General features: G+C 55.3%; 1 protein-coding gene across 17 annotated transcripts in view; it reads right to left on the bottom strand.

The window, feature by feature from the left end:
• EML1 (EMAP like 1) overlaps positions 1 to 15,250 on the bottom strand; it is a 185,047-nt gene that overhangs the window by 130,174 nt on the left and 39,623 nt on the right. For 4 of the 17 annotated variants that reach the window (XR_016226429.1, XM_070065385.2, XM_070065386.2 and 1 more), the window contains exon 1: positions 6,296 to 6,499. The exons of 8 other annotated variants lie outside the window; for them this stretch is intronic. Coding sequence is in view for 5 of the 9 variants with exons in the window: in XM_070065385.2 (XP_069921486.2) it covers positions 6,296 to 6,362 (67 nt within the window). In the remaining 4 variants the exon portion in view is untranslated. Of the gene's footprint in view, positions 1 to 5,035; positions 5,374 to 5,597; positions 5,847 to 6,295; positions 6,501 to 15,250 lie in introns of those variants that run through there. 5 more of the 17 variants (XR_016226428.1, XM_089322049.1, XM_070065388.2 and 2 more) reach the window with 5 other exon arrangements.

The raw sequence follows: 15,250 nt of genomic DNA, 5'->3' as shown, positions 1-15,250 counted from the left end.
AATCATTGAGTGGAAGATATGTCTCCCTGCCTCTGTCTCTCAAATAAATAAATACATCTTTAAAAAAAATATTACAGGACGGCACTGTGGCTCACACTAGGCTAATCCTCCGCCTGTGGCGCCGGCACCCCAGGTTCTAGTCCCAGTTGGGGTGACGGTTCAGTCCCAGTTGCTCCTCTTCCAGGCCAGCTCTCTGCTGTGGCCCAGGAAGGCAGTGGAGGATGGCCCAAGTGCTCGGGCCCTGCACCGGCATGGGAGACCAGGAGGAAGCACCTGGCTCCTGGCTTCGGATTAGCACAGTGCACCGGCCGTAGCGGTCATTTGGGGAGTGAACCAATTGAAGGAAGACCTTTCTCTCTCTCTCTCTCTCTCTCTCTCTCTCTCTGCCTAACTCTGCCTGTCCAAAAAAAAAAAAAAATTACTATGTAAACTATTCTTAACACCCAAAACAGAAGTGTTAAGAAATCACAACAACGGGGCTGGCATTGTGGGGCAGCAGGCTAAGCCTCCACTTGCAATGGATACACCACATATCGGAGGGTCAATTCAAGTCCCAGCTGCTCCACCTGCTATCCAGCTCTCTGCTGTGGCCTGGGAAAGCAGCAGAGGATGGCCCAAGTGCTTGGGCCCCTGCACCCACATGGGAGACCCAAACGGAGTTCCAGGCTCCTGGCCCTGCTGTGGTTATTTGAGGAGTGAACCAGCAGATGGAAGATCTTTCTATCACTCACCTTTCAAATCATTTTTTTAACTAAAGGCAATTAAAACAATTTTCTGTTTCAAAACTAGAGAAAATAATTTGCAGTAGCTCAAAAGATTAAGAGTGATTTCAAAATACCAACCAGTAAGTGGAGAGGACTTGGTCAGCGGTTGCACCTGCAGCCAGGCTGGGCAGAGGACGTGGGGGGACACACCCTGCCTGCACTTTGTTCTTTATGGGGAAGCTGACAAGTTCTCTCGTGACACCTCCAGAGGCGAGGGAGAAGGGTTATCAGCCACATCTCAACCCTTCAAGGCAATGATCAGGTTCCACACTACCAGGCTGCCAAATGTCCTAGAGGAGTGCTGGGTCTACCTACGGCATTGTGATCTTCAGGGCGCTGCTGTTGGAGGAAACCACCCCTTAGAAATGCAAGGTGATTAGAAGAAAGGACTTAGCCACAGCACGAGTGAAACAGGCAAGAATTTCAGTAAGAGGCAATGACATGATGTGATATGCAAAGGAGCTAATACTTTAGGCTGCATTATTAGAAATACAGACTTGGCCGGCGCCGCGGCTCACTAGGCTAATCCTCCCCCTAGCGGCGCCGGCACACCGGGTTCTAGTCCCGGTCAGGGCGCCGGATTCTGTCCCGGTTGCCCCTCTTCCAGGCCAGCCCTCTGCTGTGGCCAGGGAGTGCACTGGAGGATGGCCCAGGTGCTTGGGCCCTGCACCCCATGGGAGACCAGGAAAAGCACCTGGCTCCTGGCTCCTGCCATCGGATCAGCGCGGTGCGCCGGCCGCAGCGTGCCGGCCGCGGCGGCCATTGGAGGGTGAACCAACGGCAAAGGAAGACCTTTCTCTCTGTCTCTCTCTCTCACTGTCCACTCTGCCTGTCAAAAAAAAAAAAAAAAAAAAAGAAAAAGAAAAAAAGAAATACAGACTTTAGAATAAGGGAGGTGACACACCCTACTCTATTCTGCTGTTTAAAAACCATGCATAGAATGCCACATTCAGTTGTATCAAACATAAAGGGATACAGACAAAAGCAAAATCAGGATGACTAAGGGTATCAAATTGTATCTTTGTTTAATAGTAACAGTTGAAAGAAGACTTGAGAGAGAGCTACCACAGCCGACCTACCACATGGAAGAGAGAAGAAATCTGTTCTCTCCAGATGGGAGGCGCAAACGTGCAGCCGATTTTGACTGTGGACGGGAGCTAACAGCCTACACCGCCACAAGAAGCAGTGAGGTTCCCAGCCTCTTGGAACTGCTCCAGCACAGGTGGCAAAATGTTTCCCCTCTCCCACCCAGCTTTCAAGCCCTGGAGCGGTGAGGGCAGGAGAGCAGGGCCAGAGCGCCACACTTCACCTGCTTCATGCCGGGGCTCCTGGATAAGCTTTGCTTAAGCTCAGAGGCTTAGGGAAGCAAGTCACGAGATGAGGTTACGGTCAGGCCCCTGCAGATGCTGGGGCAAGTGCCCACGTGCTAGCAGTCACTCTGGGGAGCCGTGACCGACGAAAGCTCTTGACAGACTCACAGAAGCAACACTGCAACACTGCCTTCTTTGCCTCTATTCCTTCTCTCTCCATTCATTTCCTAAATGTCCTATTCTTTTATCAGCAAGAGTGTTAGAAAGAGCTTGATATTTACATTTCAAACAAATCTGCTCTCGTAGGTGTCTACCCGGAAGAAATCCATGCAAACATGTGAGAGCGAACGCTCAATCCTGACTGCCAAAGAGTGGAAGTAACCCAGATGCCCAGCAGCTGGCCAGTGGATGGACAAAGGGCGGTCAGTTCACACAGCAGAGTAGTATTTGCTCAGAAACAGCAATGGAACATTGAGGCCAGTGCTGTGGTGTAGCAGGTAAAGGCACCACCTGCAGCGCCAGCATCCCATATGAGTGCTGGTCTGAGTCCCAGCTGCTCCACTTCCGATCCAGCTCCCTGCTATGACCTGGGAAAGCAGTGGAAGATGGCCCAAGTCTTTGAGTTGCTGCACCTGCATGGGAGACCCAGAAGAAACTCCTGACTTCTGGCTTCTGCAGCTCTGACCGTTGCAGCCTTTTGGGGAATGAACCAAATGGAAGACCTGTGTGTGTGTGTGTGTGTGTCTGCCTCGCTCTGTAACTCTGCCTTTCAAATAAATAAATAAATCTTAAGAAAAAAAGGAAAATCAATGGCACACAGAGAAGCTACAGCGTGGATGACTCCCACAGGTACACTACAGAAAGAAGCCAGGCACAGAACAGTGCACAATTCCATTGATACAGCGCACCCATAATCTAGAACGCAGATCTACAGGTGACAGGGCCAGGGCAGGCAGGTGGGCACTTGGGTTTCCGTTGGGGGTGAGGGCAGGAGAGCAGGGCCAGAGCGCCACACTTCACCTGCTTCATGCTGGGGCTCCCGGACAAGCTGAACACCTGTGGGTGCTCAGTGATGCCTGCACAGACTGGTCTCTGCACCCAGACCGCTGAGTGGTACCCTTTAAAGCAGTCCACTTTCATGGCTTGTGAACCTCTCGATAAAGCTATTGTTAACACAAACACAGAGCTCCAGACTGGCATCCACAGCCTCTCTCGGTGTGCAGCTTTGTGCACTGACAAACCTCTGGGTGCCTTGGGCTCCTCCTGGGAATGGGAGGATGAGGACCGAGCTCTTGACCTCCAAGGCGAGCCCTGAAGAAAAGATGGGGCAAAGGGTGGCACCTCCCAAACCCCCAGCTGTCGCCTTTCACACTGCTGTAGCTTTCCTTTTCTTCTTAGATTTGAAAACAGCATTCATTCATTTATTTGAAAGGCAGAGTGACAGACAGGGGGAGACAGAGAGAGATCTTCCATCCACTGGTTCACCCCACAAATGGCCACAACAGCAAGGCCTAATCCTGGAGCCCAGAACTCCATCCAGTTCTCCTTCGAGGGTACAGGGGCCCGAGAACTTGGGCCACCTTCTGCTGCTTTCCCAGGCTGTTAGCAGAGAGCTGGATCAGAAGTGGAGCAGCAGAGACTCGAACCAGCACCCATATGGGATGCCAGTGTTGCAGGCAGCAGCTGAACCCACTATGCCACTGAGCTCAGCCCTGTAGTTTTTCTTACAGCACTAAAAGAGGTTTTTTTTTTTTAATTCACTTTATGGATTTTAAGTACTTTGAAAACACATAAAGTGCAAATCTTTGACTTAAATGACAGCGAGCTCCTAAAAGAAAAGAACAAGCTTTGCAGGAGGTGAGACAGTGCCTACCATTATTCTCAGTACCCATTATAACTAAGCAGGAGAGAAAGCAAGAAAAAGTACGCATACATACAGGAGCAGGATTAAAATTTCATTCACTAGCACAAAGTTTTCTTTCTCCCTTCTCATATATACATCATCTTCTTTCTCTCGCCAGAAGGAAGTTAGCCGTGTCAGTCGTGCAAATAAGTGTGGGTTGCATTTTCTGAGGCTAATAGAGTATAACCACGACTCTTTAATTCCTGTCACTATTAAAAGCATGGTGCGTACTCAACATATGAAAATGTATGAGTTCATATATTATGCTGTTGTCATCTTGCCATTGTAATGCAAATCTCTCATATAAAAAGAAGACCTTTTTTTCTTTGCTGCCAATGTAGCTAATGAAATATCCAAATGTTTAATTTAGTTCTTGGAGAAATGGTGTTTCTGTGATCCACTGCTTTAATTGAATCATCACAGTAATTAACTGAATTGTATTCATTTATATTTTCACTTAATGGAAGCCTCTGAAAATGAATAATTTCACATCAAAACATCTGTTGCCTAAGACATCATCGGCGAACATGCATTTCTGCGCAGAGGGCTCCCCTCGCTTTAAACCTGGGTTCATAAGAGAACCCAAGAAAGAATAAATACAGAGCTAAGAACTTTTCTAAGGAAAGCGATTCAGCGACTAGGACTTGACTGTGTTTTGAAGTGATCCCATTGTCTGACTGTCGCTAACGGGATTGTTCTGTAAACTGCTGCCTCCACAGGATACTGGGGTGAGAGCCCGGTTCCTTTCCTCTACTCATCACCCTGGCGAGGCACCACACAGGGTCTCTATGCTGGCCACACACAGGAGGAGGCAGGGAAGACCAAAACACTCAGGAATCCAGGTGGAGCTGGACTTCACGGCTAGACTGCTATCAAGAATAATAGGACCAGTCTCCCAAACAACCACTCAGATAAAAATATCCAGGCAAACTCACACCCTGAGTCCAGTGGTCAAAGATATGCCGACACAGAAGACATTACACCTGACGCCATTCGATACCACTGTCAGCCACACGCAGCGAGAATTCCCCCATAAGCATGAAGAAGTCTGTACCCACCCTTTAGGCCACATATGATTGATATCTGTCCGTCGATGAAGACTTGCCAAATACAACAGCGGAGGAAGCTGTTCACCCCTCAGGAGAGCGGAACTGACTCCCGAGGAAGGCACCCAGCGGTCAGCCCAGCCCCAGGCACATTCTGTCTTCTGCGGCTCAGAACACGCGGCTCCCGCCGCTGGAAACCAGAGCTACATTCAGAGTGAGTGAAAACTTCCTTTCATCCCACTCAAGAGGGCCTTGGTCAACGACCGAGGCCCACACTGGTTCTTAGGAAAATTATAAGGTGCAGAGCCACTCACTGCGCCCTGCAAAGATGGCCAAGTGCTCCAGCGAGAAAAAATATCCCCGGAGAGGAGGACGACCAGCTACAGCCTTGGCGCGCCGCCTTTTGCAAACAGGTGTGAAGCGATTTCAGTTGCAGAAGAAATTGATCTCGTTGCCGAGGGAGCTAGAAACCAAAACTGCTCCCAACTAAAGCGAGTTCCACAAAATGTACATTCCCCCCCCCCTTTCGACCAAGTTTTGACCACGCAATAAACCCAACACGTGAAAAACGCACCGGGGAACTTCTGTGCACGCATGATCGCACACGGAGAGCTGAACACAGGCGGGGTGCGGCGCAACTGTTGTTCAGTCCTGATGGTGAGGCTAAAAATTAATAAATAATACGCTCCCCGGCAGGTAGGGTTTCACAGTTCGTAAAAGATGCCATATTGGTCGCGGGAGCGTCGCCTTCCCGTAAAAACTGCCGAAGTCACAGGAGGAAGCGATCTACGACCCGCACACAGAAGCTCACGCAAGCAGCTCCGCGGCGCGGGGGCCACCCGGCTTCGCCCGCGCAGGGCTCCCGGGGCGCGGCCGCTCGCGGCTCGGCGTGCGTGCTCCCGGGAGGGCTTGCTACGAAGCTCCCCGTCGCCCTGAGTTTGCGAGCAAAAGAGCAACACGTCCCCCGGAACGCGGGGCCGGCGCGGGCCCCCCGGGCTGCCCCGCCCCGGGGCGCTCGCGCGGGGCCAGCCCGTCCGCGCCCACCGGCCGGGAGCCCGAGACCCCGGAGCGCCCCTCCGCTCCTGCCCGCCCCGCCGGGGCCGGGAGGCGGCGCGGCCCCGCGGCCCCAGCACAATGCGCCCGCGGCGGCGGCGGGAACCGCGCGCCCCTCCGGAGCCGCTCGGCGCGGCCTCGCCCGCCGCCGCCGCCGCCGCCGCCGCCGCCGCCGGGCCTGGGCGCCTCTGCTCGGCCCCCGCGCGCCGCGGCGCTCACCGTTGCAGAACTGGAGCAGCGAGGACGTGTCGTACAGGCTGCTGTAGCTCGAGAACCCGTCCTCCATGCTGAGGCCGGCCGGCCGCGCCGCCGCTCACCCACACACTGCGCCCGAGCCCGAGCCGCGGCCGGCGCTGGCGCTGGGGCCGGCCCCGCTGTGGCGGCGGCTGCTGCCGGTTACCACGGCAACCCCGGGCCCGCCGCCGGCCCAGCGCCCGCTCTGCCCGCGAGGGGGCGGCCGCGGGGGCCGGGCCGGGGAGGGGGACGTGGCGGGGCGGGGACCGCGGGGACGGCGCGGGCCGGGCCTGGCCTCCGGGCGCCCGCGCAGCGCCGCGCGGCCTCGCCCCGGCCCCGGCTCGGACGCCTGGGATGCTGCGGGGCGCCGCCCCTGGGCCCGGCCCCGCCTTGTCGCGCGGCCAACCGGCCCCGGGACTGCGGAAGGCCGCGGGCGGCCCTCGGGGACAGAGGGGCGAGGCCGGGGCCCCTCCCGCGCGCAGCCGCAGGACCCTGCGTGCGCGGTTCCCCACGCGCGTCGGACGCGGCCAGGCCCTGCCCCCCCCCCGGGGGTGGGGGGTGAGGCAGCTCCAGTGCCCGCGGGAGTGCGGCGCGGGGCAGGCACCAAGCGCCCGGGGCAAGTGACCAGAGAGGAGGGGGCGCCCGTTCGCGAGCTTGCAGCGGCTCCGGCTGTCGTACATCCAAGGCAGACCCCAGACGGGGAGGAGGGGGCGCGGAGAGGAATCTCGCTGCTCGGCAGTCAGCGTCCAGCCCCCTGAGCCAAGTGGGACCCAGTGGGTGGGACAAGTCAGGGTTCAGACCCCAGCCGTGACAGCGGTGGGCGAGCCCTGTGGCTAGATCGGGGTTGATGAGACAGGTTGGTGCCTTGGGCAGACGGCAGAAGCTAAGACCCTGTACCTGTGCCTGTGGCCCAGGCCCAGCACAGCATCGAGAATGGGGAAAATGCTCTATGGGTGGAGGCTGGGGGACCCCAGGTGCTGTTAGTTTGACAGGGACAGAGCAGTGGGGAGGGAAAAGCCAGTGACAGCCCAGGAAGAAGCAGCAGGGGCAGCCGGCCACAGGGCCCGCCGGACGTGAGTGGAAGGCGCCTGTTGCGGAAGCCATGGAAGGGCCTGGGGAAGGAACCCTGGACCAGACCCTGCTGGAGATGGAGGCTCCCATGCAGCTTCCCACACAGGCAGGCGCATGCTGATGAGGGCAGGGTAGGGAGCTGAGCTGGGGCAGGGCCTGCTGCCCCAGCAGCCCCGGGGTCCACAGCGCAGGGGGAAGCGAGGCACAGAAGGCCCCGACACTGAGGGGGGGACTGCTCTAGGACTGTCCACCTGGAAAGACTGGAAGGTCCAGCCAGGGCAGCAAAGCCCCCCGAGGCCATGGGACTTGGGAGCTGGGACTTGGGAGGTGCAGATGTAATAGGGGGAAAGTGGAAGCCAGGCAGGAGCTGGGCGGGGCCTTAGCAAGGACGGTCCTGGGCAGTGTGATGGGCGGAGGATGGGTCTGTTAGCTGGGAGTGCATTTCCCAGGGTAAGCAGCAGAACAGGCCCTTCTAGCTGGTGGCACAGGGACTCACCCCCACCGTGACCTGGGGCATCGTGGTGAGGGCTAGGGTGGACACCAGGTTGGTGGACACCAAGGGGAGGGCACGTGTGCAAACATTGTGTGAGCACTCTGGCAGGGAAATGAAACAGGGGCGGAAGATGGTTGGCAAAAGGGTCTCGGTCCTCGGCCGGCCCAGAGGGGTCCTCTGCCTCACTAAGGTGCAGGATGGTGCCGTGGAGGAAGGGAGATGTGGGCCACAGGGGCCCTTGCTCTTTGCCTGTCTCTGTTTTCCCATCTCTCCACCTGTCGGCTCTCTCTCCTCCACTCTGCAGTTTCGTACTATAGGATACATCAGAGAGTTGGCATAAACAGCTGAGCTGTGGCTTTTTTTGTTTGTTTGTTTTTTGACAGGCAGAGTTAGACAGTGAGAGAGAGAGAGAGAGAGAGAGAGAGAGAGAGAGAGAGAAAGGTCTTCCTTTTTCCGTTGGTTCACCCCCACCCCAAGTGGCCGCTATGGCCACTGAGATCCAAAGCCAGGAGTCAAGTGCTTCCTCTTGGTCTCCCATGCGAGTGCAGGGCCCAAGAACCTGGGCCATCCTCCACTGCACTCCCGGGCCACAACAGAGAGCTGGACTGGAAGAGGAGCAACCAGGACAGAATCCGGTGCCCCAACCAGGACTAGAACCCGGGGTGCCGGTGCCACAGGCAGAGGATTAGCCTAGTGAGCTGCGGCGCCGGCCGAGCTGTGGCATTTTTTTAACTTGAGAAAGAAATGATGACCGTGAATAAATGATGGGAAGATGATTCTCTTTAAGAGTTGTAGCCCCTGGTTGTAACGTTAAAGGTATCACATCTGCTGGCCACACTGTGTTTTAAGAGAATAAGGAAAATTCAGAATTGGAAAAGCAGTAATAGGTTTAGAAGGTCAGGTGCAAAGTGGAGCTGGAGATTTTCTTAGATTATTTCCTTTAGAGTGAAATAACAAAAACTCACGCCACTTGCTTTGAGACGACAAAGATCATTATTACGTTCTTAACCCAGAATATTAAACACTTATGCTTTTCACACCATGCTAAAATCTTACTCTAAGACAAGCAAAATTTAGAATAATTACAAGGATGTATGTGTTCAGCCAATTAGGTATAACCTGCACAACATTAAAAAAAAAAGACTAGGGGAAAAAATTCAAGAAGTATCCCTGAAAACTTAATTAATAGTGTGTGATTTTGAGCCCAAACATTTTAACCTGCTGTTACTCCACGTCGTTTTGAGATAATTTATGGTCCAAGCCCCAGAACGGCTGTGGTCGTAGTGAATGACGCACCCTCTCCAGGACAATGTGCCACAGCGTGCAGCGGCATTCAGGGCAGCGTCTGTCCAGCGTGAGAAAGAGGGAAGGCCAATGGGAGCGCTGTGGCCTTTCTTCGCGGAGAAGCAATAAAACAAAGTCACCCAGAAGCTGAGGCCTGGTGCATCTATTGTTTCGGTCACCATTCCCTCAAAAACGGTCACACAGTGCTCAGGCACTTGTGAGGGGCTGGGGACACGGCACTTAGAATCAGTCAGCGTGCTCCCAGCTGCAGGGGATCCTGAAGGCCGTCGAAGGATCACAGTCGGCGCTTTAAAAAATGATAGCGGAAATTCTGCTCCTTGGCGGGCAAAGTAATGGGAAGCTAGGACGTGGACAGGTATTTGTACCCCACGTTCATAGCAGCAGTGTCTGCGAGAGCCGACACAGGGCCATGACCTGAAAACCCACTAGTGGATGAACGCATCAACACAGCGTGGACTGTGTGCAACATCATTCCCTGATAGACAGGAAGGGGCGGGGCTGGCGCCGCCACCTGCGTGGCCTGCATCCCAGATCAGAGTCCTGGCTGCAGTCATTGGTGTCCTGGCTGCTCCACTTCCCATCCAGCTCCCCACGGGTGCGCCTGGGAAAGCAGCAGAAGATGGCCCAAGTGCTTGGGCCCCTGCACCCATGTGGGAGACCCGGATGGCGTTCCAGGCTCCTGACTTTGGCCTGGTCCAGCCCCAGCCGTTACAGCCACTTGGGGAGTGAACCAGCAGATAGAAGACCTTTTTCTATCTCCCTCTCTCTTTTTCTCTTGTGTATGTCTCCCTCTGTCTATCACCCTGCCTTTCAAATACAAATCTAAAAAAAATGGGGGGGGGTATTTTGATAGATGCCTCATTGTGGATGAACCTTGATGACCTTATGCTTAGGGAAGCAAGTCAGTCCCGTAAGGACAAGTACCCTATGATCCTACTTCCTTGAGGTCCCTAGAGTCATCACATTCACAGGGCCTGGTGATGGGGGAGGCTGTTGAAGGGTCCGGCGCGTCAGTATGGGGCGACAGGAATGTCCCATGGGGCGCAGACGGATGCGCAGTGATGGGAGGCACCCATGTGACTGAACTGTGCACGTAGAAGTGGCAAAAGTGGCAGGCTTGACGTTGTGTCTGTCTCAGCACCGCTTCCCAGAGGAAGTGGTAAGCAGGCATCAGAGTGCTCTGTGCACAGGAGGAACGTGCGCTTGGGCTGGCCACCTTGCTCCTCCCTCAGAACGTACTCTAGGTCCTGTGGGGAGTTTGGGTGCAGAACATATTTGTCCCTGCAGGTGAGAACCACGGTCCAAGGACATGCGGTCACCGCACAGATGAACACACGGCCGCAGAGGGAGCTGCTCTGCCACGCCGTGGCACAGAGGATTTCAGATTATTTTGGAGGAAGAGAAGGAACCAGAGGGGCAGGGGGCCCTGAGCCGGGGAGGCCACTTCAGGCAAATGAGCTCATCGGAGAAGCGCCAGCAACTGCCATGGCAGGAGACGGGCAGCCCGTTCACTGGGGGTGGGGTGGGGGGTGGGGTGTCCTGTCGGGAGGTTCTGATGTTCTTCTAAGAGCAAGGAAAAGTGGCCTCCGGCTAGCGTCAAGGGGCTGGGTTGTGTCCCCTCCCAGGCCATGGACTGAATTCCCCTCCCCAGGACCTCAGAATATGACCTTCCGCGGGGATGGGGCCGTAACAGATGGGTAATCAAACTGAAGTTGTTGGAGAGGACCTGGATCCCACAGGACTGGTGTCCTGCCAGGGAGGGGGCGTTTGGGCACACACACATAAAGGAGGGGTGGAGTGGACACAGGGACAGCCGAGGGAGCGGCCTAGAGTAGATCCTGCCCTGCAGCCCTCACTGGGAACCAACCGTGCCCACCCCAGCATCCTGGACCTCTGGCTCCAGAACTCTGCTGCTGACGCCTCTCAGCACGTGGTCTCCCAAAGCCAGTCGCCTGTCCTCACCCACGGTCTGACCTTCCACCATGTGCTACCTGTAGCCAGCCCTAGTCTGAAATACTAAATGGAAAATTCCAGAAAGAAATGATTCATAAGTTTTAAATTGCACGCCCCGTTCTTAGTAGCTGATGGACTCCCGCCCAGGAGGTGACTCCTCCCTCTGTCCAGCATCCCCTCTGTGCCTGCCCCCTACCCACTCGCTCACCAGTAGCCTTGTGGGTTATCAGCCTGACTCACAGCGCTGTGGCCAAGCAACCCTTCTTTTGCTTAATATGGTCCAAACTGTGAAGCTATGATGCTGTCTCTTTGGATTTGCCAAAGAGAAGCCACCAACTGCTTCCTGTGCAAGGGAAAATTAAAGTTCTTGACTTAATGAGGGAAGAAAAAATCCTGTGATGAGGTTGCTAAGTCCTATGGTAAGTTATTTTTGTTGCTGTCTTAACTGTGCTTGATTTAGGATGAACTTTGTGATAGGTACAAGTGTGTAGGAGAAAACACAGTGGATGCAGGGTTCAGCAGTACCCAGGATTTCAGGCACCCACTGGGGGTCTCCAGGCCCACACAGGTTGGGGTGCTACTGTACCCTGTACCTCATGTGGTTAGTGTGGAATTAGCTGTTCCACAGACTCAGTACAACACTCATCGCTGATACTAAAACACCAAACGCAGCACCTCACGCTAAATTGTTGCTCTATAAAACAAGATTTCCTCACGGAGTCCCAGGGACCTGTCTGCCCACACAGCTGTCTCCCCACGGCACCCCTGACAAGTGGTCGCTCCCCCCAGTCACAGCTGACGAACACCAGTTATTACCCAGATTGCTGTGTGTTTTATCCTGGTCGCCCTCGCAGAGGTCTCCTTCATCGGTCCTGCTTGTGTCTGGTCCATGTCGCCTCCCTCGTCCCGGTTCAGACTTCAACCGCTGTGAACTGTGCAGTAAGAGCCAGCGTTTTGCCTTCCCCAGCTCGTCTTTGCTGCCCCAGGGTTCACTGACGTCACTTCACTCCGTGTTGCCTGCCATTCAGGGTGAGCGTCTTGGCGTGGGCCTGGAGGCCTCTGTGTGCCTGCCACAGATGCCGTCCTTGGCATCCAGCACACCCCTGCCACACCACACTATTCGCAGACCCCCGCTTGTGGCTCAGACACACCGTACACGTGGGCACCTTGGTCTCCGGCCAGGGCTGCTCCCCAGTCCCAGCACAGAGGCTGCTGCATCGGCAAGGCCTCCTGCGGCCCCTGCAGGTCTGTGCTCTGCACCCCTCCCGTGTCTCACGTCCCCATGCCTTGCCTTGTATGCGTGTCCAGCCCTCCCTGGAGACTCTGTGTCTCTAAGCGCAATCACACTGGGCACAAGGTTGCTCGTGGTTGGCAGGGGTGATGATGAATGGGTAACGGGGGGAACCCTCTGCATGAAATTGGCTAATCCTCTGCCTTGCGGCGCCGGCACACCGGGTTCTAGTCCTGGTCGGGGCACTGGATTCTGTCCCAGTTGCCCCTCTTCCAGGCCAGCTCTCTGCTGTGGCCAGGGAGTGCAGTGGAGGATGGCCCAGGTGCTTGGGCCCTGCACCCCATGGGAGACCAGGAGAGGCACCTGGCTCCTGCCATTGGATCAGTGCGATGCGCCGGCCACGGCAGCCATTGGAGGGTGAACCAACGGCAAAGGAAGACCTTTCTCTCTGTCTCTCTCACTGTCCACTCTGCCTGTCAAAAAAAAAAAAAAAAAAAAAAGTGAAATCGGCTGCCATTCGCACACACTTGGAAGGGAGCCTCGTCTCCCACGGGTGACTTCTGCATGTGTCAGTTTCTGGACCCTGGTCTGCAGAGATGCCCATCCCACCCAACCAGATCCTCTTCTTCTAAACCCCGGTACCCAGAACACCATCAGTGGCCGGCGCTGTGGCTCACTTGGCTAATCCTCCGCCTGTGGCGCCGGCAACCCTGGTTCTAGTCCCAGTTGGGGTGCTGGGTACTAGTCCCGGTTGCTCCTCTTCCAGTCCAGCTCTCTGCTGTGGCCCGGGAGTGCAGTGGAGGATGGCCCAAGTGCTTGGGCCCTGCACCCGCATGGGAGACCGGGAGGAAGTACCCGGCTCCTGGCTTCAGATCGGTGTAGCGCTGGCCATGGCAGCCATTAGGGGAGTGAACCAACAGAAGGAAGACCTTTCTCTCTGTCTCTTTGTCTCTCACTAACTCTGCCTGGCAAAAAAAAAAAAAAAAAACCACCATCAGTAACATCACAGGGCTCTGGGCTGGACTTCCTGTTCACAGCTGAGGCACTGGGGCCAGAGTTGTGGAACAGCAGGTTACGCCGCCACTCGGAATACCCGCATCCCTGCTTTGAGAGCCCGCTGCTCCATTTCCAATCCAGCTTCCTGCCAATGTGCCTGGGAGGCAGCAAAGACGGCTCACAAGTGCTTGGGTCCCTGCCACCGTGCAGGAGCCCAGATGGAACTCCTGGCTTCTGTCTTTGGCCTGGCCCAGCCCTAGCTGTGGTGGGCATTTGGGGAGTGAACTGGCAGATGGAAGATTTCTCTCTTAGTGCGTCTCTCCCTCTTATGTCACTCTGCTTTTCAAATAAATAAATAAACCTTTTAAAAAAAAATACTGGGACATTACGATTCTGTTGATGCAACTGAAGTTTCCATTGATTTGTTTTTCTGAGTCACCAGGATGTATGCTGTTGGCTCCTATTGAACTTCCGGTCAATTATAAACCCATCAGTCTTTTCAAATGAACCGCTGTTAGGTCTTCTCCATCCTGTACTGAGCTAATTGATTTTTTTTTTAATCTGAAGACAAGATTTATCTTTGCCCCAGTTAAATGTCATTGTTTTGGTTTCCTTCCATCATTTAGCCAACCCAAACCTTTCCAACTCTTAAATCTGTCGCCTAACAGGTCAGCATTGTGACATCAGGGAACGCGTCATTCTGATAAAGGCATCAGCCGGCGGGAGGGGGCGGTGTCCTGGGGGCGTCTCTGTTGGCCAGGACTGGGCTTGCTGGTCCCGTGAAAACGTCAGCTCAGTGGCCCGTGTCCCTCCGTAGCATCTCCGGGAGTCTGTGCAGGATCTGCCCGGCTGCTTTGGTAGGTCGGAGAGAGGGAAGGGGGTTGGTTTGGTGGCTACGCAGCACCTTTCCCGCCAAGCATCTCCACGCTGGCTCAGCAGAGGCCTGTGAACACCCTTGCCCACAGCCAGCAGTCACAGCCAAGCGGTCGTTGCGTTTTCCGCTGTCCAGCTTCTTCCGCTTCTTGGAAAACGATGACCTTTTCTCCCTCCCTGCTTTTCTTGCAACTCCCATCTGGCAAAACGGAAGACAGTTTGTGGAGGCCCAGAGAACATATGCCCAGTGGCTGACCCGTCCTTGCCATGCCTGGCCTCCCAGGTTCTGGACAGTTCCTCCCTGGTATGTATTTCTTCTGTGTCTTCCAGCCTGAAGATTAACGTTCTCATTGGAGACAAAAAAAAAAAAAAAAAAAAGCACACAGAGTGCGTCTTAAACACGCAGACCGGCTTTTGGGGTCCTGCACAGCTCCCCTCCTCCGCCCTCCCAGCCCACGCGGCTTTCATCCACTCAACACCCCACAGCTGTCTGCACCTGGAGCGTTGCTTGTGCGGCTCCTGCTACTGGAATTCCCTGGCCGCGCCCCCAGCTGGGAGCCTCCCGTGTGGAGACAGATCCACAGCTCAACTTAGAAAGCCGAGCTGATCCTGAAGGCCCGGGGTGTGGGAGGGGCGCTGGCTGGAGTTGGGAAAGAGCCTGCTTCCTCACAGGCGGCTCCAGCGTCACTCCTACCACACAGGGTCCGCACGGCAGTCATGAACTCCAGCCTTTTTGCAGACAATCTGTTAATACTTCAAGTGAGTACAGCGGGTCTTCAGGATCTCAGAAGCCCGCGACGGCCCCAGGAGGCGATCCACTCCGACGCCTTCTTAGCGACTTGATCTGCCCAAAGAATTTCCGTATTTTGAAGTTACCTGAAGTGGTGTGGAAAATTGGACGTGGTATTTGGTTGGTTTTCCATTTTGAAAAGGCCACTGCCTCTAAGTTGTGCAACAACACGGGTTGCACAGTTGGGTGTTGGGAGCCTTCCGCTGTGGCCGCCGCACCTGCGGATGT

The sequence above is a fragment of the Oryctolagus cuniculus genome, chromosome 20 (assembly GCF_051225735.1).
Source record: "Oryctolagus cuniculus isolate XC-2025 breed Fujian yellow rabbit chromosome 20, ASM5122573v1, whole genome shotgun sequence".
Taxonomy (NCBI): domain Eukaryota; kingdom Metazoa; phylum Chordata; class Mammalia; order Lagomorpha; family Leporidae; genus Oryctolagus; species Oryctolagus cuniculus.
Note: the sequence above shows the minus strand (reverse complement) of the source record. Positions and strands in the feature narration are given on the sequence as shown.